Source organism: Apteryx rowi, unplaced genomic scaffold (assembly GCF_003343035.1).
Source record: "Apteryx rowi isolate R43461 unplaced genomic scaffold, aptRow1 scaffold_20, whole genome shotgun sequence".
Classification (NCBI taxonomy): Eukaryota; Metazoa; Chordata; class Aves; order Apterygiformes; family Apterygidae; genus Apteryx; species Apteryx rowi.
In genome coordinates this window covers 4345123-4372179 of record NW_020448308.1, presented here as the reverse complement: position 1 = coordinate 4372179, position 27057 = coordinate 4345123, and the positions used below count along the sequence as shown (strand labels likewise).

The following is a 27057-nucleotide window of genomic DNA, read 5'->3' as shown; positions in this document are numbered from 1 at the left end:
CCAGATGTTCTTCCAAAAATAAATTTGACATGTTAAGTGACCAAAGTTCTGGAAAATATCCAGCATTCGATTATTACTCTGTATAACCCAGATTCATGTGACTGAAAAACCGTATGTCGTGACTACAGTATTAGCGCTTACAGTTTGCTAACCTGACGAGTTCTAAGGAATACATGAGCTACAGCAACATCAGCATCTTGATGCAGGGCTTCAGACAGAAAACTTACACTTCTAATGGGTTGTTTCTTCGCCAAAACAAGCAAGAGAAAGAGGTTTCTGTTACAGATGAGCTTGTTCAGGGAAAATATGACTTTAATTATGTTGTGTGTTGAAAAGGCTCCTTTGAGTTATAAAGGCTTTTGTGAAAAGCCTTAAAATTCATTGCATAGTTGAAGGGGTTTAACTGTCTATAACAATATATGTAACACAGCATAAGCAGACTGTGTTGATCAATATTAAGTTTGCAAATAGCACAGTTTAAGAAGTATTAATGTATTATGTTACTTAATTTTATCTATTTACATTTGTACAAAGTAAAGCTTTCATCTTACCCTTTTTGCATATATGAACCATTAACCCATGAAGCAATCTTTTTACATAAATATCTACAATTGTCTTCACTTCTGGTCTGAAAGAGCTTTGTACGGTTGTCATTGGTGGTGGTTTGTTTCTAGTCAAATCGTTCAGATTAATGTCTTGTTCTTCAGTTCAAATTTTGAAATTTTAAACTAGAAATAAAATAGAGTAGGAGACACGAGGAACATATGGACTTGGCTAAAAGATCTGGAAAATTTCCACATATAATATACAAAAAAAACATTTCAAAATCTTTGCACTCAGGTCTATACATATGGTACAGTGGGTCACATCCCCAGTCTGTATCAATGACTAGTAAGAAGGTCTTTATATTATGTTCATTTACAATGTTCTGTCCCTCTTTGTACGGTTTTGATTTACTTTCACTCTGCTTATCGAGCTTCAATGTCCTTGAGGGTGTGAGAAGGAGGCCTCTCTCTCATTTCTGTTGACAGAGGAGTAGTCCTCCTGGGAGACCCAGGCCGAGGTCCCAGAGTAGAAATAAGAGGTGGAGGGGCACTGAGAGCTGCTGTGGGGGGAGTTTTATTGAGGATGCCATTTTGGTGTCCCGTCGGGGGACTGACTCTGGGGTAGTGCATGCTCGGAAGTCCTGGCGTGATTAGGCTTGGGTGAGGCAGATGCCCATCCAAGGCGGCAGGGTGAACTGAGTGCAGGCGTGCATGTTCATAGTCCTCTCTGAGCATGTGCAACCGTTCCCTATCATCCAGATGGTTGCCCCTCTCATGCTCACGTCGAGGGTCAACAGAGAGAGGGTGGTGGTGGTGATGGTGGTGATTGTAGTCGTGAGGTTCCCGATCCCTGAACGACCTGTCGGCTTCATATAATCTTGGTGTAGAAAGACGATGAAGGGGGTCATTTCTTAGCAAAAAGTCTCTGCCCAGGGGGTCTCTCCGATGAATATCCAGCTCTCTGTAAGGATCTCTTAAGGGATCTCTCATTGGATCCCAGTGGAAAGAAGGATAGGGGAAACGTTCTCCACCAGGAATTGGGCTAATTCCCATAAAAGGGGTCATCATGCGAGTCCTATCCAGGCCACTGATGCTGTTCATGTGATGTATACCAGTTACACCTACAGTCATGGGCATAGACACTAAAGGACTTGGATGGACATTAGATGTAGATATAGGTGGCGGCTGATCAGATGACCTATGAGTCTGAGGTCCCTCAGGTTGAACATCATGGTCTTCCTTTCGCTCCTCCTTCACTTTGACTTCATTGCTTTTCTTCGGATTATCGTACGCTGGCTCATTCTTCCTCTCGGCCTCACGGTTTGAAGTACTGTTAGGCCTGGTGCTCTCCACAACGGGGGGCCTAGCATAGGGTGAAGGAACCCTGGACATTTGCTTAGACTCTTCCACCACGCGGCTTTCATGGCTCAGGCCTTCTTTCTCCGAAATATAGTTGTCCTTCACCTTGTGCTCTTCAACATTAATTTCTTTCCGAGATTCGGAGTGATCCCTCTCTCGTTCTTTGGGTTTCTCTTTTTCTCGAACCTCGGGATTCAGATGGCTCCTGATCTGCTCATTTGAGCTGCGATTATGTCCGAGGGAGTTTACTGGATGGATAGGTGCTGGCGAAGGATGGCTGGAGTGTCTTTTCTCAATGCTCTCCCTAGAAGAAAGAGAAGTGTAAACATTAAGGCTTGAGAAACTCTGCAAATAAAACAAAGCATCTAGGGTGTCTGGCTTTCTGCTCGTTTTGCAGAAAGCTAATAACATGCACAGTTTAATGCATTGCTCTTTTTGCGCACCCAAAACACCGGAAGAACATCCCATCTCTAAACTAGGCCTATCCTAGTATCTAGAGTCAGGAGAAGGAAGTTCCCTGAAGCTGCTTTGTGAATAATCTGATCGAGATTCCAAACACTGAAGTCAACAGAAAGGTCCCAGGGAATCTAGCTCTAATACTCATATTTTTAAGAAAACAGCCTTAACTGTTTGGAAAGAGAACAGAGAAAAATAAAAGCATGCTAACTTCATCCTAAAAGGTAAGGCAATTAAATCCAAATTACATAGTTAATATGGTACTACCCACTTCTTCTATTAAGAATACATTTGGAAAAATGGACAACGTTTTGTTCAATTGACTTTTTAAAAAATTTTCTAAACCTATATACATTACTAATTTCTTATCTATATCGTCTTCATCCTTCTAGTTCCTTCTTTTCAATTTACTTCTCACAATTCAATTTACTTCCTAAAATTGAAAAGCGCTTGAAAACAAAATACCTCTCAGGACACTACTACTGGTGGTGAGAACCCATCTCTCTCTGAACAGGCGTAAGTGTGAAATGAGCCTCAGTGCAGGGGTTGTAACTGAGACAGCCATAATGCATAGACCACGTGTTGATTTTCTGGACAGAGACAAATCTACCCTATATGCCCATCATTCTGCTGGCTCTCAAAACATCACCTCTTTGGAGTCTGTTACTTCTCAGAGTACCAACTCTTCTCCTAACCTTCATTTTTGGGGTAGAGCAGGCAGAGAAGGGAAAGGGTCAGTGCATCTCCCTGACACTGCCAAGGAGTTTCAAAATAGCCTGAATTCTTTCCATTCTGATCTTTCAAACCAATTTACGCTGCAGAATAGGTTCGAGAATGATCTCCTGGCAGTGGACAACAACGAAATATCCGAATGGATCCTGTATCAACTGTCTTTAGGAAGCACTGATGACAAGGAATTGTTGTCATGGGCACAGTTGCTGGCAACAGTAAGTGGAACAGCTTTGCTATTTCTAATGAGTCCAATTCACAAAGATAACACTGATTCCTCAAATCCAGTGATTTTCACCTCTCACTAATTTCAGTTGATCTCAGTGGGAGTCCTGAAGTCCTAAAGGTTCCTAAATTCACTGGTGATTTGGAGTCTCTCCATAATGTCCTCCACAGGTATCTCAGTGTCGAACACATGCCATTTGCTGGGCATGGGAATTTTCTTCCATAACGGATGATGGACACCATGCTGTTCAATGCAAAAGTGAGGGATAAGCAGCAAGGTAGTCTGAAGTCCCAAACCAGCTCCAGTTTACATGTTTTTCTGTGGGTGACGCAGTTTCTGCTTAGCAGTGCATAATCGGAACACGCTTGGATGAGGCCAGTAGGTTGAAACTCATTCTCGACAAGATGAACGATGTTGGTTGGTTGAAAGGCAACTCTGACGGTGACTTTAAAGCATTCCTTGCTCCTTCACCTATACAGTGTTTCCTACCTATTTCTTTGCTAATGAGCTGCCCTGCATAAGGTTTCTCCCTGTAAGATGTAGGTATTTTCGGAGGGTGAAACTGCAGCAACTGCTAAAAAAAATCTTTGAAATGGGAAACTCTCATATAAGAGCCTCACCAAAAGCATCTCTGCCTTTTTCTGTGCCTAGGCTTAATTGTTGAAACTGTCTTTTTAAGGGCCACGTCTGAGGCTCCCTGGGATACCTCAGAGAGTCCAGAATGCAACTGCTGGAAAATGTTTATAAGTTGGAGCATTTGATACCAGTACTGCCTAGTCTGCACTGACTACCAATTAACTCCTTGGTATCAGGCTCTGCTTTGTTTGACTGTGCTCTAAACAGTCTGGAAATTGCATCCTGGCTCTAATTTCCCTCCTCTTGCTCTCCACCAAATGCTAAGGCATTTGATTTAACAGCTTCCAGATTGGGACACAGTGAGACTGTGTCGAGGCACTCCAGTGAATGCCTCTCAACAAGAAGACTCAATTCTCTTGCTTTCCAGAGAAAGCACTGGCATGTGGACTCTGCAATCCCCAGTCTTTTATTTATTTTGCTTGTGGGACTAGTTTAGAGGGCACCCTTAATTGTTTTATTTCACTAGGGGAGCTCGCTGAGTCCTTTCACTGATATTTAATCAATTTTCTATGTAATTCATGTATTTTAAATCAGGCATAAAATTTAGAGGAAATAATAGGCATTTTCTGTAACTAAAGAAAAACACGTGCAACCAAAATAACCATCTGTCTTTGCCAATTCCACCCTGTTCGGTTATAGTGATGGTATTATCTCAAGGGGCTATTGATTATTCTATAGCCCACTTAAGTACACTGTAGCTCAGTGGTCAGAGAGGGAATCAGTAACATCTTGTTATATTCAGATCTGTCATGGGCTCTTTAGGCTAATATGGGAAAAGCTCTAAGCCTCAATCTCCCCAAATCTGAAAGTTAAGATCGTGTTCTCAAATTCCCTTATTATTACTAAATATGTTCTGAGGCTGTATGCTACACTGAAAGATAACGCACAAGACATCTTATGACAAATACTTTTCTTCATTTATGTTGATAAAGAAATCAATAGATTCTTGTTATTTTTTAATGCTCTAGGATTACGTACACATCAACATCATCATTAGAATGGAATTGCTCAGTGACATCTTTGAAATTAAATACCACTGAGAAGGAACAAATCCTACTCTGTACACTAGCAACTTTTACTGATTGTTTTCTAATGCTGGACTGGAGGAGCAGAGTCCTTAAAACCAAAGATAAAATATTGCAAACAATGGTCCAAGAGAAAGTGGGGACTGTATCAGAGCACGGCAGCCAGTCCTGGACCTGGGAAAGGTTCACTGACACTAGTTTCGTACTATCTAAACTCCCTGGGAGGGATGTCCCCTATCTCACTGGTGCTGAGCGGGAGTCGCCACAGTGCCCCGGCTGTACAGGCTCTCAGGGAAGAGTGACTGATGCCTCCTGAGGGCGATTCACTCCACCCCAACGGTACCTGTCTTAGATGGGGATGTGCCAAGCCAAGACGTACCTCTGAGGTGCCTCTCCTCTGATTACAGAAGACAGACAAATGAAGGCTTTTGGCTAGATGCCCAGTTTGGGGGCAGACAGAAGTTAGAGCCTTGATGACAGGATGATTTTGAGATGAGATCATCTCAGAACTAAAGGGATGGCTCCCAGTTCTTCCTGTTTGGGCACGTTAGCCTAAAATAGGAAACTGAGACTGGGACCTCAACTAGAAAGCGAGGCTACATCCTCACGCTGCCAGGTGCTACTGAAGATAGAAGAACAGGCACGAGAGGCTCACAAGCTACTGCAGACATTATCTACACAGAGAGAAGGTTTCCAGGAAGTGATTTTCAGCATCTTCTCATACAGGCAACAGTGGGAGCATGCTGCAAAGTAGAACTCCTGAAAAATCACATTGATGGATGCATAGCAATACTAGATCAGCAAAAACATTATTGTACTAAACTGGCAGCTGTAATTGTGCAGAAGTATGAAGCATGAATGACGCTCGTTTTTTTAAGCGCTCAAATTATTAAAAATAAATATGTTTTGAGCTATGATATGGAGTTCAGGCAATGCCAAAGCAGCTTGCAAGGAATGTATTTCTGAAAGGGATTTTCTTCAGCAGGAACACTTCATAACAAAACAACAAAACAGCAACTGAAATAATCATATAATTCTACAGTCTACCCATGTCATTAGGAACAAAAATGCTTTGCCATTCAAGCCAGTAAAGTTACTCACATGCTTAAGCATTTCGCAGGACAGAATCCCCAATTTGTAACAGCAATTTATTTTGAAGCATTAAAACCAGACATGAAAATAATGAAGCTATGCTACCAAACAGAAAATATTCCAAATGGAAAATGCAGGTGAAAAGATCTGTAGTTTGACTTGCTCTTCACATTTTACAATAATGTAGAAAAGCTCTTAAATGTACTTTTAGAATATCTAATGTGTTAGCATAACTTCTTTTAGAAAAGGCTACTAATGCGTATATTTGTGTTAGTGACAGAGAAGTCAGAAAAGCACATCTCCTAAATATTCTTTTATGTTAAAGAATTAGAAACAAATAGCCATTATGTAGTAAAAGTAATGTGCAAACTTAACAGGAAAGCCATTAAGCCACAACTGAAAAAGCTGAAATCAGCCTCTCTACATTTTTCCAAGGAAGGCATGACACTTGCTGAATGGCAAATTCTTATAATTTGGTACTTAAATGTTAAGAGGAATTGTTACTGAGTTAACTGTATAATGGGAACAGTCCTGACAAAAAATATATGACCAGGTTTTACTTTTCATTAACCCTTCCCAGCCTGGACATGTTAGAGTGCAAGTCCATGTAAAACACCGAATAAAAGCTGTGCTTGGAGGTGTGTAACAGCAGTGCATGTGTGCGTGTGGCTTTCTCGAGGGGACATAAGGCTGATTTAATGAACTGCAGGCACTGAAACTTACTGTAGTACTGGAACACGACATACCAGTGCCGTGCATTTTCTAGTGCTGCAATTTAACAACTTTAGCAGTGTTCCCTCTGGTCAGTCCGTTTGTGGCGGGGGGATTTATTTTGCAGATAGGGTCAGATTTGCAAAGGTATTTAAGTATTCAAAGGTGCAGATATGTGTCTGATAGGTTTTATAATCCTTGTTTCATCCTGTCAGGCACCTATCGACACGTTAAGTCTTCAAAAGACCTATGAAAATGTGACCCACAAGGCAACAGATCGTACGGGTCTGATTCTCTTCCCGCTTGACACGAGCTGAACTCTGCTCCTGCAAAGCTACTTCTGATGAGCTGTGGTGGAAGCGAGAAGAGAAACAGATGTCGTAGGGAACACCTGAGTTAGGAATCTCTATCTTCCGTATTGCCAGCCTAGCAAGGATAGCGTTAGCTCTGCAGGTGCTCCTCTACCGAAGCTCTGGTTTAACCATGTGCCAGGCTGGGGAGGGTTAAAAGCGGAACAGAGCCCCACGCTTTGAACTAGACAATTCTTGGAAGTGTTCTTTCGTACCTTTCTTTGTCATCTTTACTAACAGATGAGTCTCGTTTATCTACATCTCTATCTCTGTCATGAGCTGCAGCAGATGAACTGCGCTCCAGCTCTCCTGGCTTCAGCCAGGGCGGAGGGGTCGGGAACGAAGGAGGAGTTCGGTGCAGCCGGTTCCAGGGCTCGTGAGGGTTGCTAAAGCTCTGCATACTGGGGCCATCCTTGTGGCCGAACATTGAGTTGGGTGCTGAAATGGTGAAGTGGAAAACAAAAAGGTTTAAGAAAAGGTATGCTCTAGTGAAGGTACTTACCAAAAAAACTTTTACAGCACTCAGAGTTAAAATGAATACATATTATTGGGAGCTGGAAAAGGAAAGGAAATTAACAGAGATTCATTAGAGGGTCTCATTCCTAAAAATGGGCAGGCATCTGACAGCTGTTTTAATTGGAAAAGGGAAATTCTGTGGACAAAATTGACAAGGGATGAAGTATTAGGATAACGCTGCAATTATCCTTATTCCAAATATTTTGATGACACCAGGAAATGATCATTATACTGATTATAAATAATGGAACTTGTTGCGTTTGATCCTGAACCAAAGTAAAATAATGTGACCAAAATCATGCCAGATTTGAAGTATGGAGAAAGAGAGTGATTTTTAAAAGGATGGTCTTTTGTGACTGGCCAAATCTAGAGAAATGTTGATGATCCTGGACAAATAAATGCAGGTTAGTGATCTTTTCCAGGCACATGTCCTGAATTATTGGTGAGAAAGGAAAAAAAAATGTTCCTATCCACAGCTAGGGATTACAAATAAGCAGCACACATTAACTACTTTTGACCATGCAACAAAACCATGAGGATTTTATAAACTCCTTTAAACTTGTGGGTTCTATATTCTTTTACTTTTTGGACTAAAGAATGTAACGGTGACATTTAGCAATACATCGAACCCAAACTATGAGGAACTAATAGAAAATACTTCACTGATGACTAAAACACATTGCTATTTAAAAGAATAAAGGCTGCTTTTCAAATTCCCGTCCCTTACAAGTATGCGATCTAAGCCACCGGTAAAAAGACAGCAAACCGTCACCATCACTCAATATCCTGAATTACACAGCAAACAAGAATTCATAAGCAAAGAGGTTACTCACTAACTGTCGGGTTCCCAAGTCCCCCGAAGGCATTACTACCCACTGCAGTGAGACCACTGAACGAAGCCGGTCGATTGAAAGGCTCTGAAAACCAATGGAAACAGTTGAAGCTCACTGACATGTTGGTAATTGTGATAAAGCATTAGCGTGTTATCCTGCTGCATTGTGTCTGCACGAAAGCTCGGTCCGTGTCCACCAGGAGCTGAACATCGTCCTCCCAGGACACAGTGGCGCTTGGGAGGGGGTGGGAAATAAAAAATAATAATAATAATTTCTCCTTTTTTTTTTTTTTTTTAATGCCGGTACACATGGGATCAGCTTACTAGGGGAAAAAAAATGGACTTCAAACAAAAACAAGATGTTAAGGACTGCACTGCAGCAGAAGTAGACAATTCATTTAAAAACCTGCAACCATCTCCATTTGTATTCCCTTTTATTCACTTCCACTTCTAATTCCTTCCAATTCCTTCCATGGCTTTTCTTGGGAAATGTCCCTGGCTAGCAAGGCTCTATTATTATTAACTCTGGCAATTCTGCGCAGAACACCTTTAGGCCATGTCTCAGTCATGTCTCCTAAACCGTAGCCAGAATATAAGTAAAATGTCCTATTCTATTGATACATCATGATGACCTGAACATTTTGTAATGCTCTTGATACTTATTGCTAATACTGTAAGAAAAACTAGTATGAACTCTGAAAAATGTTGGAATCAGTTTTTTTTAGTAGCTAAGCTGTATAGAATATAGATGGCTAATCTGATCTGGTAGGAAAGTTGTACGAAACAAATTCTCTTCTCGCTTTATGTTGGAGAAGTCTAATGATTTTGATGAAACTACTACTGATAAATATTAGCCCAGAGAAAAGAGGAAGGGCAAACCTAGCATCTTCTACGGGCAGCTATATGGCTGCTAGCGCAGAATGATAAACCTACATCATGAGTTTGCTGTGTCAGTTCGGTGACCCTCCCAAATCCTTCCCTACGCAAAATATAATACCAGATCAGAGTCTTGATCTCTGATGTCCCTCAAGGCAGACTGCCTTATTACAACCTCACTGAGTTGGAAGGGAACTAGCAACATTTGGTGCCTTGGACGGGTCCTTTCTTAAATGTGCTGTTTTTCACCAACTGAGCCATTCGAGGCCAGATCACAAGATCTTAAGGACCTGCTTTCCTTTGGGTAAGGAAAGAACAACTGAGCTAGCTGTCAGTTCAGTGGGTATTCACAATGTAAGAGGCCACAGCAGACCACGGTAAGGAAGAAGGGCAGAAAATGCCGGCACGCTTCTCCTGAGCTGTATTCGCAGTTAGTTATTTACAGAGTGAATCTGGAACTGCACTTACCTAAGTGAGCAGCTGGGTTGAGAAAGTTGCTGTGGTGAGGTGGCGGGCCGAAAGGGGTGCCGGCTGGATGACCCCCACCTGCCAAAACAAAGCAACCGGGGTGAATTCCTAACACAGGACTCAGAAAGGGACTCGCGGCGCTCTGGGCTTGACTGTCACTTCTTAAACGATGGCTCATGTGAGCAGAAATTGCCCTACACCAAGCAGACAAATTCTGTTGCAGGGGTTCTTCGGGTTAGGATCCTAAGCAAATCACAGCCACCTTTCTAAACAGAAATTCCCAGCAAGAGCGTAAGGGAGTGGGGAATGCTTCAGTATGGAAAAAAAAAGGGCACATGTGATCTACAGTGTATTTCCAACCTGTCATCTCCATCACGCATCAAATATCACTGTGTGAAATGTCCCTCTATTTACAACATGCATGGCATTTCAGCAGGTTGCTTAAAATGACAGAATCATTTTAAAATATGTATCAAATAGACTTAATAGCCCCTGGCATGTTTTGCAGAGAGTCCATAAGCCAAAGCACCTGGGAAATTCTCTTTTAACATGGCTAGGATTAGCATTTTAATGCGTACGCCACAAGAAGGAGATTTCAATTCTCAGTACTCACTGGCTGTGGAGAAGAGAGTCGAGGGCCGGGCCAGGTCATGGGGGTGGTGGATGGCTCCAAAAAGGCTGGGACCTGGTGGCCTGCTCAGAAATTCAGGCTTCAGGCCGAAGTCCAGCTTGTGTGGATCAGACTGCATCTGTTTCTGAAATATAAAAACAGGGTTTGGAAGAGACTGTCCTAAAAGATAAGAGTAGAAGGCACTTTCAGAATCATTTAAGTATAGCAATTTATTCATACTAATAATACAATATTCTGCGGCCCCTGGACATAGACGCACAGCTATTCTCCTGGAAGGGAGAATCTAAAACAGACAGAGAAAATCTCGGGCTCCCAATGGGTGTTTCATGTAAGTGCATGTGTCTTCACATGCACTTCAGCAAAGTGTCTTCACATATGTTCACATCCATCCCTTTGGAGCAAAGCATTTTAACACAAACCTAACATTAAGAATAAGCATAAACATCTTCAAAGAGGCTTTCAACGCATGTTCAGCCATAAGCATAGGTCTGTCTTAAAATAATAAAAAAAGCAAAGCCAAAAAGAAATGTTAATTTGGACCTAATCCAGGCAACGCCAAGTCGACAGACACAACCATTAAATGTAAATGCAAAGCCACAATCAAGAAACACTTGATGTACTGCATCTTTCGGTGCCTCTCAGACTGCAACTGAGCAAGCTAGGGACCAAAATGAATCGAATTACAGCTGGCGTGTATTACTGTCTAAAGAACCGGCGTCCCATTTTGACTGCTTGCCTTCCAAATTCAAAGCACTGCACGTCGCCCTCTTTATTTGTATGATATTAGAATGAGCAGACTTTCTTTTTTAAGACAATTCTGCTGAGGTGGCTTACCAAAAATAATAGGTAGATGAAGGATGGGCTCTTCTTTGTGACAGATACTCACTTTAGTGGTCCCTACTTCAACAGTTTTATAGAACGAAGAAGAAAACCAAATTCCCAATTACCTGTGCTGTCAGAACTCCCTAAACACAGATTGCTGATTAATTGTGCAGGTCAGTTGAAAGGATTTACAAATGTGTAACACTGAACCGGTAGATCTTAACAGTAATTCTGGAGCATGTTACGCTTTATAAATCAATATTTAATACTGTGCCAGTTCAGAGTAACAGACTATTACAATGATATAAATATGCATATTAAAAAGTTATGACCAAGTTAATGTGCATGCCTAGTAGCTGTTTTTCAAGTGCTAATAACATCTCTGTCACTATGAGAACAAAAAAAAGAACAAAAAAGGGCTTTTTCAATGTTTTGAGATAATAGCCTTCAAAAACATTGAAATGCAAAAGATGCCCAAGTTAAGGGCATGTCCTAAGTAATCCTTAAGGGCGCATCCTAAGTAATCTGGTAATGCTTGAATAATTAAACTTCAAAAAATACAAATACCGTGTACTAGGATTTTTATGCTATGAACTCTTTTTTTTCAACACCAAGTTATAAACCTCTGACAAGCATTACCCAGAAACAGCAAAAGCCAACTGAAACTTTAATTGCAGCCGTACGAACGGTGCTGTCCTAATAACAAAGAAACCCCCTATCTCAAGAGGAACAGGAATATCACAGACATGTTAAAAGACTTTTGGATGTACTGGTTTACCTTAAAATAGTACCAAAGAAAATTGGTCAGATTTATTTTATGCCCATTTTATGTGCAGGAGAGCAACCCTCTGTGTGATAATCCTTGTGAATGTCTTTCAAGTCCAGCAAATGTGTAACACCTTACTTCCAGGCCCACTAAAATCAATGCAAATGTCTGCACTAATTTCACGGCATGTTACATCAGGCCATAAGTCCTTTCCTGAAAGAGAGAGGGCCAGTTATGGTGCATAAATTCCCTCTTGAATCCAGGCCCTAACAGGAATATGCTGGTCAGTCTAAGAAGCGGAGGAAAATTACTTTGTGCCCAGAAATTGTGTTTGACCCTGCCTGCATCTGCGGAATGCCCTGGGTGTGCAGACAGGTTACACAAGTCTTGGTGCGGGGTTCAGGCAGGCAAACAGCATCTACAGCTGCACGCAATTTCTCCCTGGGGTCAGGAGGGTTGTGTTTTGAAGTTTCCTTTCTGGCCTGCTCCTTCGGTGCCCTGCGTTGTCCTCTGCAAGCAGCTACTAGCAGGCTGGGTAGTTACCACCTCTCCCAGCCCTTGCGAGCAGGCTGGTGGCACTGCGTGCAAATTTGAAATCTCTGAGTAAATACATTTTACTCCCTGCTCCGTGGTCACGCAGAGGCAGCCTTTTCTGCTTGTGCAGAGAAAGCAAAGGCATCTTCACAAGCTTGGGCTAGTAGGAGAAGGCATCCGGTACGAGCCTTCAGCCACAGAGATTTCACAAGTCCAGGTTGCATACGGAGGAGAGGACTTTGCTCCCGCACGGGAATCTGACAGCCCTCACGGACATAATCCTACTTGGCTTACTGACCGCAGACCTCACCCAACTTTCTGACTGAATGGAAATAATGAAATACATATCCCAATTATTCTTGAAATTGTTATCATCTGCAGCCTCAAAAAGTCAAGTAACATCCTTTCCTGTACTTTCCTGTACTTCTGGGCATTATCCTTTTTTTTGAAACACTCAAGGGTGGAAAAGTATTAGGTAAAAGAAATGGCAGCGTGAAAGTGGCATTTACTGTGAGTTATAAATACATCAGTATGACCTCTCGCTGAATATCAAATCAAAGAAGATTCAAAGGACGTAGATAACATGGGAATAATAATTTCATTTCTAGAAAATACCTTTTCGATAAAATAAAAAAAAGGACATATAACTCTCTAGGTCTATAATCTTGTCTTTTTTGATAATGGGAAGATGAATGAAGATCACTAGCAGGGGAAACATAAGGAAGCAGAGAAGAGAGATACGTCTACTGCAGCAAATTAACCTGTCAACCTTGTTTAAAAGGGTTATTTTTAAACTCTATTAGCTGCAGGTTTTAGTAGCTGTTCAACATCTTCATATTCGTATAGCTCTGTCTTACACAATTCACTTGGATACACAGACTGCAAAATGCTTTAGACTCCTTGTTAATCTCACTTTCTAACACCAGCTACTGACTCCTGAAGCAGAAATACGAACAGGAGAGAACACCAACCTCTAATGAGTCTTAATTAGCTATGAACTTTCAGGAGCAACACAGAATTTTTCAGTGACAAGTATAGTGCAAATATTTTAACAAGAAAAAAACCTTCTTCGCAAAGTCCATGCGCAACGAAAATACAGTTAAGGTAACAAAGGAAATTATCCTAATTATTAAATGAATAAATTACTTGTTTCTCTATGACATCTGCTTCAGGAGAGCCCAAATTGGCCATGACCCTTGTCAGGCCACCGTAATAGCAACACTGCATTACAGACATCACCTGAAAGTGTATAGCGAGTGACAAAAATCCTGAAGCGTGTGTAACAAAGAAATTATTTCCACCCCTTTACCTTCAGTGCAACGAGATACTGTCTGGATAACATTAATATCTGATATGCCAGGTCTGCCTGACCATCCCAGCTACACACAGGTGCCAACTTCCAGCTTTGAAATGGGTTGTGAAAAAAGACTTGATGGTAGCCCATGCAACCACATCGGATAAAACATAGTAGGGACAGGAGAAACCTCCTTGTGCTGCCTTATGTCCTGGAGCGTTAGTAAGAGGAATGGGAGACCTAGCCCAGTGTCTCTGGACCACTTAAGAAAATTTAATCTCAATATGCTCAAGTCCTCATCCATAAATAAAAGAAATGCTGTACCACACAGGCACACCCATTTAGCTCTTTCTAGCTACAAACTGGTTATCATTGAAGAGCTGGGATTCTTCCTCCCTACCATCATAGCTATTCCCTTGAGACACCACCTTTAATTTTTTAATGCAGGTACGCCATCATGACAAAATGGCAGGTTAGGATATAACGCTACGCACAGTTATTTTAAGAAGGCATTACCCATGGCACAGAACTGCTAACGGTGACAGGCAAATTCCTCCTCTCAGTGGTTTGCACTGTGCAGTTTATCTCAGATGCACGCGTGCCAGAAGGACTGACCTTGACTTTCTGTTGGTGATGGTATATCTGCCAGGCGATGTGAACATGCATAGCACACCACTTTCCGGGTTTCTGGAAAAACAAAGGGATACGACATGAATCAGCAACATTCAAAGACCTGCAATGCTTTACTCTAGTTGTAGGTGGCAAATGCTGTCAATTAGATGCTTTCCTTTGAAAAATAATGGGAATTCTACCCAGATCTTATCAGAGGTGGCCACTTTGCAGAAGAAAACACTCCAGGACAGTTCTCCGCCGCACCCCAGGAGAGGCTAGCAAGGAACTGGCTTCCACTAGCTGGTTCCTCCCCAACGTTTGGGACTTGCTCTGGCTGCTGCCAGCTGACATCCCCAAACTATGTGGCCTGGGGGACAGCCAGAGCACACCCTCTGCTCCGGCTGCTCCAATTCCCATGCCAGGGACTGAGAAACTGGCGGAGGAATTGGGTTTGCCGGCTCTTAGCTTTGTCTGTTTTGGGGTATGGGACTCTTCACACCAAGCGAGCTTAAAACAAAGGGACACCCTCTGGTGCCTTCTCCCTCTGTCCTCCTGGGGAACATGCACAGAATTTGTCCCCTGATTAGAAGTTTTTCTGGATATCCAGGAATGCTAGTGGTCATCCTCCTCTCCAAAGAAACCCATGCTCCTGTTCTACACACTCTTGCCATCTTCTGATGCCACTGACCGCAAAGGCAGCTTGTGATACTGAAACCACATGTCGATTAGCAGCTACTCTGAATAGACAGACTGCTTCACAACTATACGTGAAGCTCATTTCTAAAAGTGCAACTTTTCCAAGACTAGACTTTCCACCAAGAGATGAAAATAAAAGCACTTAAGATCAATCTGGTTTTCGAAATGAATCTGACCCCCTCATATAATTGTTGGTCTGTACCTCCAAATCTTTGACTGAAGAGTACACTGGAAAAATTGGAAGTCCATCAATACACTCCCTTTGGGAAGATGAAACGGCTTAAACTGGTTCTTTGCATCCCTCCTGTCACCATGCTTTAAATCACGGGGAGGAGAGAGGGAGGAAGGAGCCAGAGAGTGCTATTTGGCTTTTTTGCTGATTTTGTACTCGCTTCAGAACACCTGGAAATCATGTCTGGAAAGGACTCATGCAGGACAAACTTTCCCCAATCCTGTTAATTAGGTGCCTATCTATAGTTAACAACACAATTAATGGTTCCTGCATACGCTTAAAAATGGTCACAGGAATGCAAGGAGCTCCTCAAGCTACTGATACCCTAAATGCTGCACCAACTGGTCCCTAGGCTCTGCTTTCTATATCAACCAACCATTAAAACCACAACCAAAAATAAAACCAATCTGACATGTACACACACATACACAAAATATAAATTCAAGCCTTTTGCTTATTCACTGTGATCGGGCGTGCTAGTGATTTAACGAATTCATTTGGTTGCTACGATCAAAATCTAGACCTCCTCCAATACTTGGAAAAATTAACAAAAAAAGCTTTAGAATGGCTGTTAAGACTGGATCTTTTAATCCTCATTTCTAAGATATCCTGTGTTTGGACTGGATTGTCTGTATACACTTGACAGCAAGACAGTTGGGTAGGCACTACCACCCTGAGTACCACACCAAATACCACTGACAACAAGCAATAAACAATAAAAAGCAAAATCCTTCAGTCTGCAATGAAACGGCAAGGGAGGAGGATTTTGCGGGATTGGCTCAGGAAACCTTGTGAACAAGCGCAAAGGAAGGATTATCAGCATTTAACGTCTAGAATTCATTGTGGCAGTGGGTTGCATGAGAAGAACACACAACTTCCAGTTTCAAAACTGCGCATTTTCCTCAAGTGACCACAAGATGCGTGCAAAGGACTGACCGCGCCGAGTAACACACAAAGTGCAAAATATACCCGAGATAAAACACGGCATCTCTTTATAATTAGTCTGCTTCTTTAACCCGGTGGGGACTAAGACAAGCTTGACAAACTGTAACACGAGAAGGTTTCTTACCCTCAACATGGGCCTGAACGGATCTGTCAACTGTGAAGAAGAAATGACAGCTTGGTTACATGCCTGTCACTCAAACAATTGCGCTAATTAACAAATTTGTATTGCTTCATTAAGAGATGAAATTAAAATGTTATCATTTTACTTTCAAATGAAGCCCTTTCAGATAATAATTAGTCCTTAGCCTCCGCGGTAGAGCCGGGCTCCCTCCCCCCATGACTGTTGTACCTAAGTGTTGACAAGCAACTAAACAAGCCTCACACAGAGCGTTTTATCCTCCGGCATCGGCATTAATTTGTTGATTTAATGCTACAAAAATGGCTGGTTAACTAATCTGAAGAAAAACGCACATACATCCTTTGGGCAAACTTCTGTTCTAATCTTTCAAAGCTGCGTGGCTCGCGAGAGGCCTGGGGAGTGGACAGGGCCCCATTTTTCTTCAGACATTGGGCTGGAATGGGCTGAAGTGGTGTTTTGGATGGGCCACCACAAACCAGTGACTGCGTCTGTTCACTGACTATGCCATTAGGTGCTCTACCTGTATTTTTAAAAACACTGACTGCTTTCCTGATGATTTCTCTGTCAGGGATTGCCTTTGACTTAAATATCTTTCCCACTGGAACAGAAGTGGATAAACAGTGTCCGTATCAAAAGCAATTTTCTCGTTATTATTTTTCGAATGGCCTGGGTTCTTCTGGTAGGTTATTTTTGATTCTCTTTTGTTCATGCTTCAACAATTAACAATGGAAAATAAATTCAGTTCATTTGCTATTTCTGCTTTGTTTGGATGCTCTTTCTTAAAATGCAATGCTGAAAGGGGAAGGAGATTTATAGGCGTAAGAGGTTCTTTGCAGCCTCAGTGATGGCACAACACATTAGCTTGAAACAATCGAAACTACACTAGTAGGTGAAAGGAAGCATAAAGCTAAATGACTTAATGGAGGGCGCCTATCGTTATCTCTTCCATTAGATGGCATGAACAGACACAAAAACCCATGGTTTCTTTTGGTGTGAAGCCCAACTACAGCACCAACTCAAACGAAACTATTGGGACTTGGCACAAGTCAAAGAAAATAGGGCTGCACCACTTTAAAGTTGAGTCATACTGCAAAGTGGAGCCACGGATTTTTTAGGAGAGCTCCCCGCTGCTTTCGTCAGAGAGTTCTGCTAAAAAGAGGATGCTCCTTATTGCAACCGATGTGTATTAACTCAAACACACAACTGACCCACTGATAATCACAAAGAACTGAAAAAGGCTAAAAGATGAAGTGCCGAGACAATAAATTCTGTTCACACACACTAGAACTTAAAAATACAGCGGCGCCAAATGATCAATAAAGTGCATCCGTATTTCACTGGTGCAATCAATAATACAGTAACCAAGGGAATAACTGTCATCACCCGCATTAAAAAACAATTACAGAGTATAAACATAAATCTCGAAGAGGTCTGTACATTTCAAAGCTGATTTGGACTTTACACCTTTACCCCTGAGGTTTTAGGGATGCCAAATAACAGAAAGGAAGGAGCTCCTCCATTGTGTAGACTTATTTGCTTTTTCTAATGATAAACAAAAATAAGGATCAAGCTCTAAATTGCTCTCATACAACCACTGAAGCTCTCATTGACTTTAATAGTTCAGGCTAAGCCTCAGTTGTTAATCTGGGCCTATCGAAGATGGCAGCTCTTGCATTCACGATTTTCAGGAGCAATAGCTTTACTCTAGAGAAATGTAACATTTCCTACAGACCCGTGGATCTTTCTGCAGAAGGGTATGCGGGACGGTTCCAGGTCTGGCTGCAACATCAATAGGATTGGAAGTCTAGAAACATCACAAGGAAAGAACGCATTAATGAGTAAAACATTATGGAAAGAATAATAAATAATGAATATTTCTTTATAATTAACATTGACTAAGCAACGAAGACAATTTTTTAAGAGCAAATCATAACTATTATCATCTCTTAGTAAAATATGTATTATCATCTCCATTTTCAAACTTTCGTTGTCCTCCAACTTACGGATATCAGGAAAAGGCAACATCCAGTTGAAAAAAATAAACCTTTTCCCATGACTTGAGTGTAAATATTCAGCTAATCTAACAAAATGCATCTTTTGGAGAAAAAGATACATTTAGGCACAGCATCGTTCTACATTAGAGAGAAGAAAAAAGAAATCAGCTGCAGGATAACTAACAATTAGTAACAGAGTTGTTAACAGTCTGATTACCATACATATGAAGAATTCCACTAATGAACTGCAATTTACACATTCAGTCATTAGAGTGGATGGGCCAATTTAGGAGAGAAGGTGTCTTCTCCGCAGATATTTCAGTCCTGATTTCAGTCTCCAGTCGCAAAGACTACAGCCTACAGAATTTGATTTCTTCCCACTTACAAATCAAGAGTGACTTCACAAAAACAAAAGAAAAAAGGAACAAACCCCATCACGTTTAGCTATCATAGCTATCATAAATGACAGGAGAACTAAATCACTCTATTGCATTACGCTGAAGCTATGAGATAATTATGTAAATGAGTAAACAATAATAATCATGATTTCTTAAAATCTTGATTATTACATGACCTTACATTAATGCATGTTATCTGAGAAGTAATTATATTGCTTCTAAAATTAACTATGCCATTATGTATAAAAAAAATTATGTATGTAGATATATCTGAACCTAATGAGGACTAACTTCTCTTCACAGTAAATTTGGAAAAAGCCAGTTGTCCTCTGTGGAATTAGGTTGCTGTAACTCAGATCAATTTATTGCTCAGAAGAACTTACTGTTCCAGAATCCGAAGCAAATTCTAAGCCTAAGCCTAACTGGGATCACGACACTGGTGTGTTTCAGTAGTAACAGATATACAAATATATATATATATTTTTTTTTACCTTGGGTTGAAATGCTCCTTGTAGTGAGCCAAAAGGGCCAGTTGGAGGAATCATGGGAGGAATACCTGATACAGCTGGAGGATAGGAGTGAAACAGCTGTAACAAAAACATAAAACAACATAAATACAGGTGCACTTACTTCAAAATGAAGACACAAATCTGAACAAGAGAGCGAGAGCATTCCTGCGGAACGTTAAGGAAATGATACATGGAGAAAATTGAGAAGCGTTGAAGAAGTGATTTCATTGCAACAATGTTAGTTAAAGCAGTCAATGAAATGTTCACAAATGTCATGACGTTTACTTTAGAACTTAAAAGCAGTTCCAAAATCATACAGCCAGCAAACTATTCCTTGATTAGGCCAACATAGTGTAAGAGAGACTTTTTTTGCAATTAATAGTTTTTAAATTGGATATGTGCTTCAAATGGTTTCAGTTTGTAAACCATTTCAAGAGAAAAGGCAGAATACTAAGCCAAATAAGACCCAGAAAAGTACTGTTTAAGTGGAAAAAAAACCCCACTTATGAGTTCTAGGATATTATATCATTAAAACTCCATTAGTGCTTTAGTATTTTAATAGTTTCTGTAGGAAATGAGGAAACTATGCACAATTCTTACTTCATTAGCCTGGCTGAGAGGATATCCTGTCACGTCTAAAATCAGCAGAGAGGAGACAATCTGATTTGTTAAAAATTATTATTTAGACAAATAGTTGAGGCAGAAGCCCCTGCTAAAATTTAGGGCATTCTTCGTATAAAGACAGCCCATTAGGCATAAAAAGGTGCACATCTCCACCGACCTTGCTGATCTCAACGTATCTGTTCTGAAACAACTTAGTCAAAAAAGCTTTTCTGTCCTAATGCAGACAAACACATGGGGGGAAAAAAACCCCACCAAGTAAACCATAATGCCCAAATCGTGTTTTTGTGGTGCGGTTGTGAATCTTCTACTTGTGCTTCAGCGCAGTTAATTCACTTGCATCCTTCCACGGAAGATGCTGGGACTATTCACAGAACTGCTTTCCGGTACGAGTCGGAGTTCAAAGCCTCACACTACGAATTTGTTCTCACTGGGAAACCTCGGGATCTAGCAGGGATTGCTGCTAGCTCCCCCGCTATTGCCACCCCAAAACCTGAAGGGGTTATCTGGCTGATCAAAATTTGCCTCTGAACAAAGCTCATCAAAGATCACTCTACTGTATGCTACTTTTAAGATCAAAATAAATGAGTTAATGGCCAGTTGAATAGAAGCAGGACTGGGCAAAGTAAAGGACTGGACACGCAGAATGGGCAAACACCGAGAAAATCGTGCTCCAGAGTAAATCAGTATCCCAAAGTTTTGCTGAATTTGTTTATGCCAGGCATAGGCATGAGCTTTCCTTAATCCTTTTTCCCTCCATTAGCTTCTTTTGCAAGGTCATTTATTCATATTATAGTTAGTGAGAGCTGAGAAAATATTTCAGTATCAAATATATTTCTTAGTTTAAAAGGATGATATGAAGTCTCCTTTCATAATATGTTTCTATTGTTATTTTTAGTTCTATTTAATTTGGACCCACTCCTTTCAATGACGCAAAAAACATTTTTAGATTAGGTGATACTGAACTGTAGACATTTGAGAACTCATTAAGAGACACATGTCCTCATTTACAATAACTTTTAATGACTAAAATGTGTTTTAAATCCTCCAGTGTCTTCTGCATTTAATTCTGTGTGTAATGGACTAATTTCAAAAGATGGAAAGAGACATAATACTTAATATTCTATTGGCTGTGACTAATAATAAGGAATGCTTTCCTAAGAGTTTTCTAACAACTGGTAAGTTAATTAAATGTGACCTTCCCTCAAGGTTACAATTATTCATATAATATCAGGATTGTATCTCCATGATCTCTTTGCATCAGTTAAATTCCTCAAGCTTTCAAAATACATTTTTCTTAGTCAGTGTCTCCTTTTACCCCAGCATTCCTTTTCTTTTGAGCAGCACTTTCCCCTTCCAGCTTTCTCAGGTGAAAAAGCTCCCCTAGAGCCAGGTGCAAAGCATTGCAAAACTAGCAATCTTAAGCCAGCATCATCTATAAGTAAAAGTAATTCCTCACTGCACTAAAGTCCTGAAAAAAAGAAAAGATTGTAAAATCAAAGACGCCAAGAAGGAAAACTGTTTTAAAACTCTACATTAGCTTATATGTGAGCTGCTTTCCCTATCCTATAGTAGATTGATTTTAACCCTCCAGTAGACCTTATTGTTCTCCTGCAGTGCTCACTTCTATGATATGTGATTTTTTACAAGCTTTAAAAATATTGCCAGCTTTTCTTAAGGTGCATCCAAATTCCTAGTGCAGGTCTACAGCAGAAACTGTTGTCACTAAAAAACATCTATTGAAGTGCCACAGTTTCACAATATTTCTACAACAGAAAAAGTCCTATCATGTATGCAGCTTTGCCAGCAAAACTACGCTTTTTGATACTGCAGCTGATCAAGAAACTGATACAAGCACTTCTTCTTTTGCCTATATTATCGATATTCTAGATAATTTCTTCTATACTAGAAGAGATTACTGAAATGCAGTGACTAGTATGACCTTGCTGTAATTTAAGCAAGACTATTTATCCAACATAACTTGTAGCCATCACATTGATCTTCTGGTATTAACTTGGTTAAATATCCAACAGATGGAATAGTGATTATTGTGCCACAACTTCATTAGCACAAACCTCTTCCTGAAGGAAAGGTGGCAGAAGCATGATGGACCAGATCCCTGCTGGTCTAATCTCCACCAAGTTCAATAGCCTGGCTCATTCACTAACAGAGCACAGCCAGAAGGCTTTCCTGCTGTAGAAGTCAGTACCACGATCTAGTGTGATAGGATTCAAGTAACTGCCAAATTTCTAAAAGAGGATGTCAGTGTGAATGTGAACAGTGTATATAGTAGGTAACTCTTTCAACGTTTCCCATGTTACATGTTGACGTCCGTGCTTTATTTGCCTAAAATTCATGTACCTATTTCCCAGTTCCCTGTTCCTGCTTGAATCAACATGCCACGTTGACGATAATCTATCTTATGAATCCGTGTAAAGCTCAGCAGATAAGAGGGCAATTTTGCAAACAATGATGCAAATAAGCAGCTTCACCCTTCTGAGTAAAAGTGATTATCACAGGCTTAAATGTTTGCCCAATACTCCTAATGCTCTGATCCTGCAAACACGCACATGCGGTTAAAGTTACTCAAATGAGGACTCTGAAATGAATAGGTCAATTCACGTGTACTGTAGGCATGAGTTGTCAGCAGGAACTGTCTCCTCAGTACAACAGAAAGCGTCGTACTGTCGTCCTAGCCAGTTTTTTTGCCCAGTTCCACTTCTAAGCAAAACCAACACATAAAGCCAAGTGCTTTGCAGATTTCTGAATGCTGATGCAGTACCCCTTCTCTCATCAAAATATCACTATGGGACTTAGAAATTCTCTTCATATTCAACCAGGTACCTGCCTCTGCCAATATGACAAAGGAAATGTAACCTGTATTTCAGCAGTAAATGAATCAGTGGATTCAAACGCTTAAGAACAGAGGCTTTACAGTTAACTGGAGCTTTAAAAAACAATTCTTTTTACTTATCAACATATAACATATTTTTTGTAGCTCTTAAATAAACATCTAATGCATAGCTAGATTCATATTACTGTCATGAAACAGAGCTTTCAAAATATAACAAGCCCAGTGGATCAGATGTGCCTTTGAAATCTGAAGGATAAGACAAGTTTTCAGATTTTATAAAACAAAATATGATATATTAGGAAAACTATTAGATTACTTATTCCTGAAGGATTTGTATGACCGTTTGTCATTTCATTTCAAGTTTCTTAAGAAAAATACCAGTCTAATAGTTTGTGGCACAACTGAAACCCAGTGATGAAACTACTGATAAATCCTGCTTCATGTAACACAGTCAGCTCTTCTGTCTCTTTTTCACATCAAACCTGTCTTCAAATGGTGTATGAGCAAGAGATCTTTTGATTAGAAAAGACGATACTGCATCTTTATCAGAAACAAGCACCACGAATGCAAGCCTTCAAAAGCCAAAGCAACCAAGAACGATAATGGTAACTCCTGGAGTGATGATCAGGGAGAGATTCAACATTCTGCCATTTATCGAGTGGTGATCCCAGCCCACTACAGAAAAGCAATTAAGTCAGTTTTAAACAGAGTAATAAAACTCACACTGTGACGGTAGAAGGGGTCAACTTTTGTAGGGTATTTGTCAAACTGCAAAGGGATCAAAGCACAAACTAGTTACTTTATATTTCGTTGCTTCATTTCTGTTGGTAAAATAGAAGACTACTTTTCTATTACTTGGCAACCAACAGAGAGAAACAAATATGCAGGAAATTAGTTTCCACTGGGAGTGTGTTTTGGAGTTTTCTTTCTTCAATTAAAGAAAGGTCTTTATGAGACAGGAAAAAGGAGCTGGCACCAGTGTGGCACCATTTCGGGCACTACGAGGTCCCAAGTACTAGCGTCCCTCTGGTCAGCAGGCCTCGTTCCTCAGCCTCTGCGCTGCCATTTGAGCCTGTCACACATGCGACAACCACGAGGAAGGGACAGCCCTTCCTCTCCTACCCAACAAAACCTAGGCAACAGAATTTTCCTTCCCCTTAAGCGGACATATATTGTTTTAATTTAATTTTGTAATAAAGAATAGAGTTGTGCTCTACTTATCCTCACATTTCTGCCTGGGGTACGCACCATGGGCGGTGCTGGCGTTGGCATGATGGCGGTGGGTGGGATCGCGTGCGGGAAGGGCGTGAAGGTGTGCTGGTGTGTGTGCTGATGCGTGTGCTGGTGCTGGTGCTGGTGCTGGTGGAACTCGGTCCTCAGGTAGGGCGGTGGGCCGAGGGACGCCCCGCGGTCCGCACTCTGAGAGGCCAAGAAGCGTGTGTTTAGTTCCTGACGAAGAAGATCTTGTTCTGAAATAGAAACAAAGCAAGACAACTCTCCGTGAGCTCAGGGACTTTTCCTGTGCCAATTTTTGGTGGCTGCGGTAGCAAGGTGGTATTTAAAATTTCTCATGGGAGACTTGGTGGCTCCCGCTAAATTTGTATGGACACATACTGACTCAACTCAGGAGAGGAGGAACTGTTAAGCTGGAGGGAGTAACCACAGGGGGGCAGCTGCTGACATGACTACTTTGCAGTATGGATGCAAAACTGTTACTCAGATGTTCATAATTCTCCATTTTTCTTCCTCCAATTCCCTCTCCGTGTCTTGGGAGGAACAGACACGCTATGTCTTCCCCCAGTCAAAATATAACACAGCACAATTTATGCCACAGATAAAAATCTCAACCTCTTCCCCTCACAACACATACACACAGTCTCGCAGGCACATGAATTCAGCTCCGCTGCGAGCACGTGCAATTGGAGACTTTCCCTCTAGCCGGGCTGACTGGAGAGAAGTAACAGGGAGCAGGAACCACCATTGTGGCAAAGGCCTTCTCGAAAGGATTCGCAGATTTTGGGGGGGGGCTCATACGAACTCTAATGTGTTTTCACCAGGGGGAGAAGAGAGCAGACATAGAAAAGGCACAGCCGTTCAAAAATATTCCTTCCCCAGGACGGAAGAGAAGTCACTGGGGGAGTCCGAGGGGGTTTTGGTTTTGGTATCGCTGTCAACGTGTCAGCAAGGAGTCCAGCGTCTGTGCAACCAGCAGCCCTCACCGAACTGACCAAAAGTAATTATTTTGACTAAAACCAGGCAATCAGTTCCCTGTGCTGCACTAGACAACGCTTCTGCCATAACCCACGTGGCGCTTACCTGAGTAAGTGCTACCAGCTGGATGTCCTGGAACCTGCAGTGTCCCTGACGTCAATGGCGGTGGAGGAGGCAAAGCCGTAGGAGGGGCAAACATATTGGGGTGATGTGGGTGTGCGGGGGGCTGGAGGGTGGGCGTGAAGGTATGCAGCGGGCTGTGGCTAGGTAAAGAGAGGGGGAACGGTGAGGCTGAGGGGTGGTGAGATATGTGTGGTGGAGGGGCCTGAGTCTTGGCAGGAGTGCTGCTTCTGCTGCTGCTGTTAATGAAAAGAAAAGCAATTAAGCATCGCATGGAAGAGAAAGAAGCTTCAAACGTACGCACACGTACACAACCCCACCAAGCTACACACGGCTCACGTGAAACAAGTTGCTAATGCAAGTTATGGATCACGAAGGCAAGTCACTATTCTGTGAATGCTATTCGGATAGTCCTTTCTTTAATCCTTGCCTCTGCTGTATCTTTCCCAGTTTCTTTTACTTCCTGTGGTCTGTCCGCACCAAAACACGAGACACATTCGCCCTCTCTGTAAGAGGTTGAGCTTCTGTCCTCTAACAACATAGGAAAGACACACAACGGAGCAATCAACCCTGTGCATTCATTACTTAATTATCAGGTCCTTTCTATATGACTGCTTCTGATTCATGGTTTCAGGTAAACGAAGCTCAAAAATCAGTGCTCACTGCATTAATTAAAGTTTAATTTTTGTTAGGACTTAGTAGGATGAAAGACTGCAGAAAATGGGAACTGCACTAGCGCAAGCAACAAGGGATATAGGCTCATAGCACAATTAATGCCTCTCTCTACCCCTGCAATATAAAGAGGTAAGATGAGTCAACAAAATAAATATTTGTGATTGTACTGGTTCCAACTTTTCAGGTTTCATTTCCTATGAATGAGTATTTACAATACATTCCCACAGTGCTTAATTTTACTTGTTAATACTTCAAGCAATGTTATGCTTCTACTGCAGTGGCTTTTAAAGAAAAGCGATACCAAGTTGGTTAAAAATAAATCAAAGCCTTGAAAAACTCCCGGTCTTTACTCAAACCATGAAGCAACCACAACGCTGGTTCACCAGGTCCTGAAGGACTCCCTGTGCCTGCCAGACCGTCAGACGGATTCAGGGAACGATGCCCCAGCGGTGAGCGCCAGCTGGGAATAGGGGAACCCCGAGGTCCCCGATTCACAGAGACTTCACGGGTTACTGCGAACACATTATTTAATCTCTCTGTATCTCCGTTATCTTGCTCTAAACGTGAGGTATGTCTCCCCGGGGCCAGAGGAGGAGAAAAACACTGCAGACGAAGGTGTTGACAGCACAGGAAGAAATCCAGCCTTAACGTCACAGGTGCCAAGACCTACCAGCAGGGCCGACAGCGGCCGATTTCTTGTCCGAGGGCACGAAAGGGGGTTGAGAAAGCAGCATCGGTTCGCAGGGAGGGGAGGGTGAAAGCAGTCGGCTGCAAGAAAGGGCATTTTCCCCCCGGCCAACACCGCATACAACCCCCTCCGATGGCCCGAGTACGCCGGGACCGGCAGGGAGGTTGAAACACCTCAGCGAACTGCTCAAGAATAGCGAGCGTTTACGGGCAGACTAGATGGGAGCTAAAGCAATCCCGGCTCGTTTCGGAGAGGAGGATCAGGGCCGAAGGAGCACGGTGCCGGGGCTGGACGGGCTGCCGGCTCCCCTTCAGCAGCTCCCCTCCGCGTCCTCACGCGCCGCCGTGAGGCATCGCCCCGGGGCACCAAGCTCACCAGGGCCCGGGGCTGCGGCGCGGAGCCGCCCGCTCGCCTACCTTAAGCTGTTGAGGCTTAAGCTGCTGCTGTTGTACGCCGAGAGCGGCTGGGAGAGGCTCTGGGAGGCGGGATGGGGCT

The 27057-nt window shown here is 41.9% G+C and overlaps 1 protein-coding gene across 1 annotated transcript in view; it reads right to left on the bottom strand.

The window, feature by feature from the left end:
* Positions 1-782: 782 nt before the first annotated feature.
* AUTS2 (AUTS2, activator of transcription and developmental regulator) overlaps positions 783-27057 on the bottom strand; it is a 566981-nt gene continuing 540706 nt past the window's right edge. Inside the window, exons 9-21 of the mRNA XM_026063639.1 lie at positions 26979-27055; positions 25185-25438; positions 24117-24337; positions 23592-23636; positions 19376-19471; positions 18225-18296; positions 16478-16507; positions 14484-14555; positions 10435-10576; positions 9822-9899; positions 8479-8562; positions 7345-7567; positions 783-2208 (exon numbers count right to left, since the gene is read on the bottom strand). Of these exons, the coding sequence (XP_025919424.1) occupies positions 969-2208; positions 7345-7567; positions 8479-8562; positions 9822-9899; positions 10435-10576; positions 14484-14555; positions 16478-16507; positions 18225-18296; positions 19376-19471; positions 23592-23636; positions 24117-24337; positions 25185-25438; positions 26979-27055 (2634 nt within the window). The 3' untranslated portion in view covers positions 783-968. The remainder of the gene's footprint in view (positions 2209-7344; positions 7568-8478; positions 8563-9821; positions 9900-10434; positions 10577-14483; positions 14556-16477; positions 16508-18224; positions 18297-19375; positions 19472-23591; positions 23637-24116; positions 24338-25184; positions 25439-26978; positions 27056-27057) is intronic.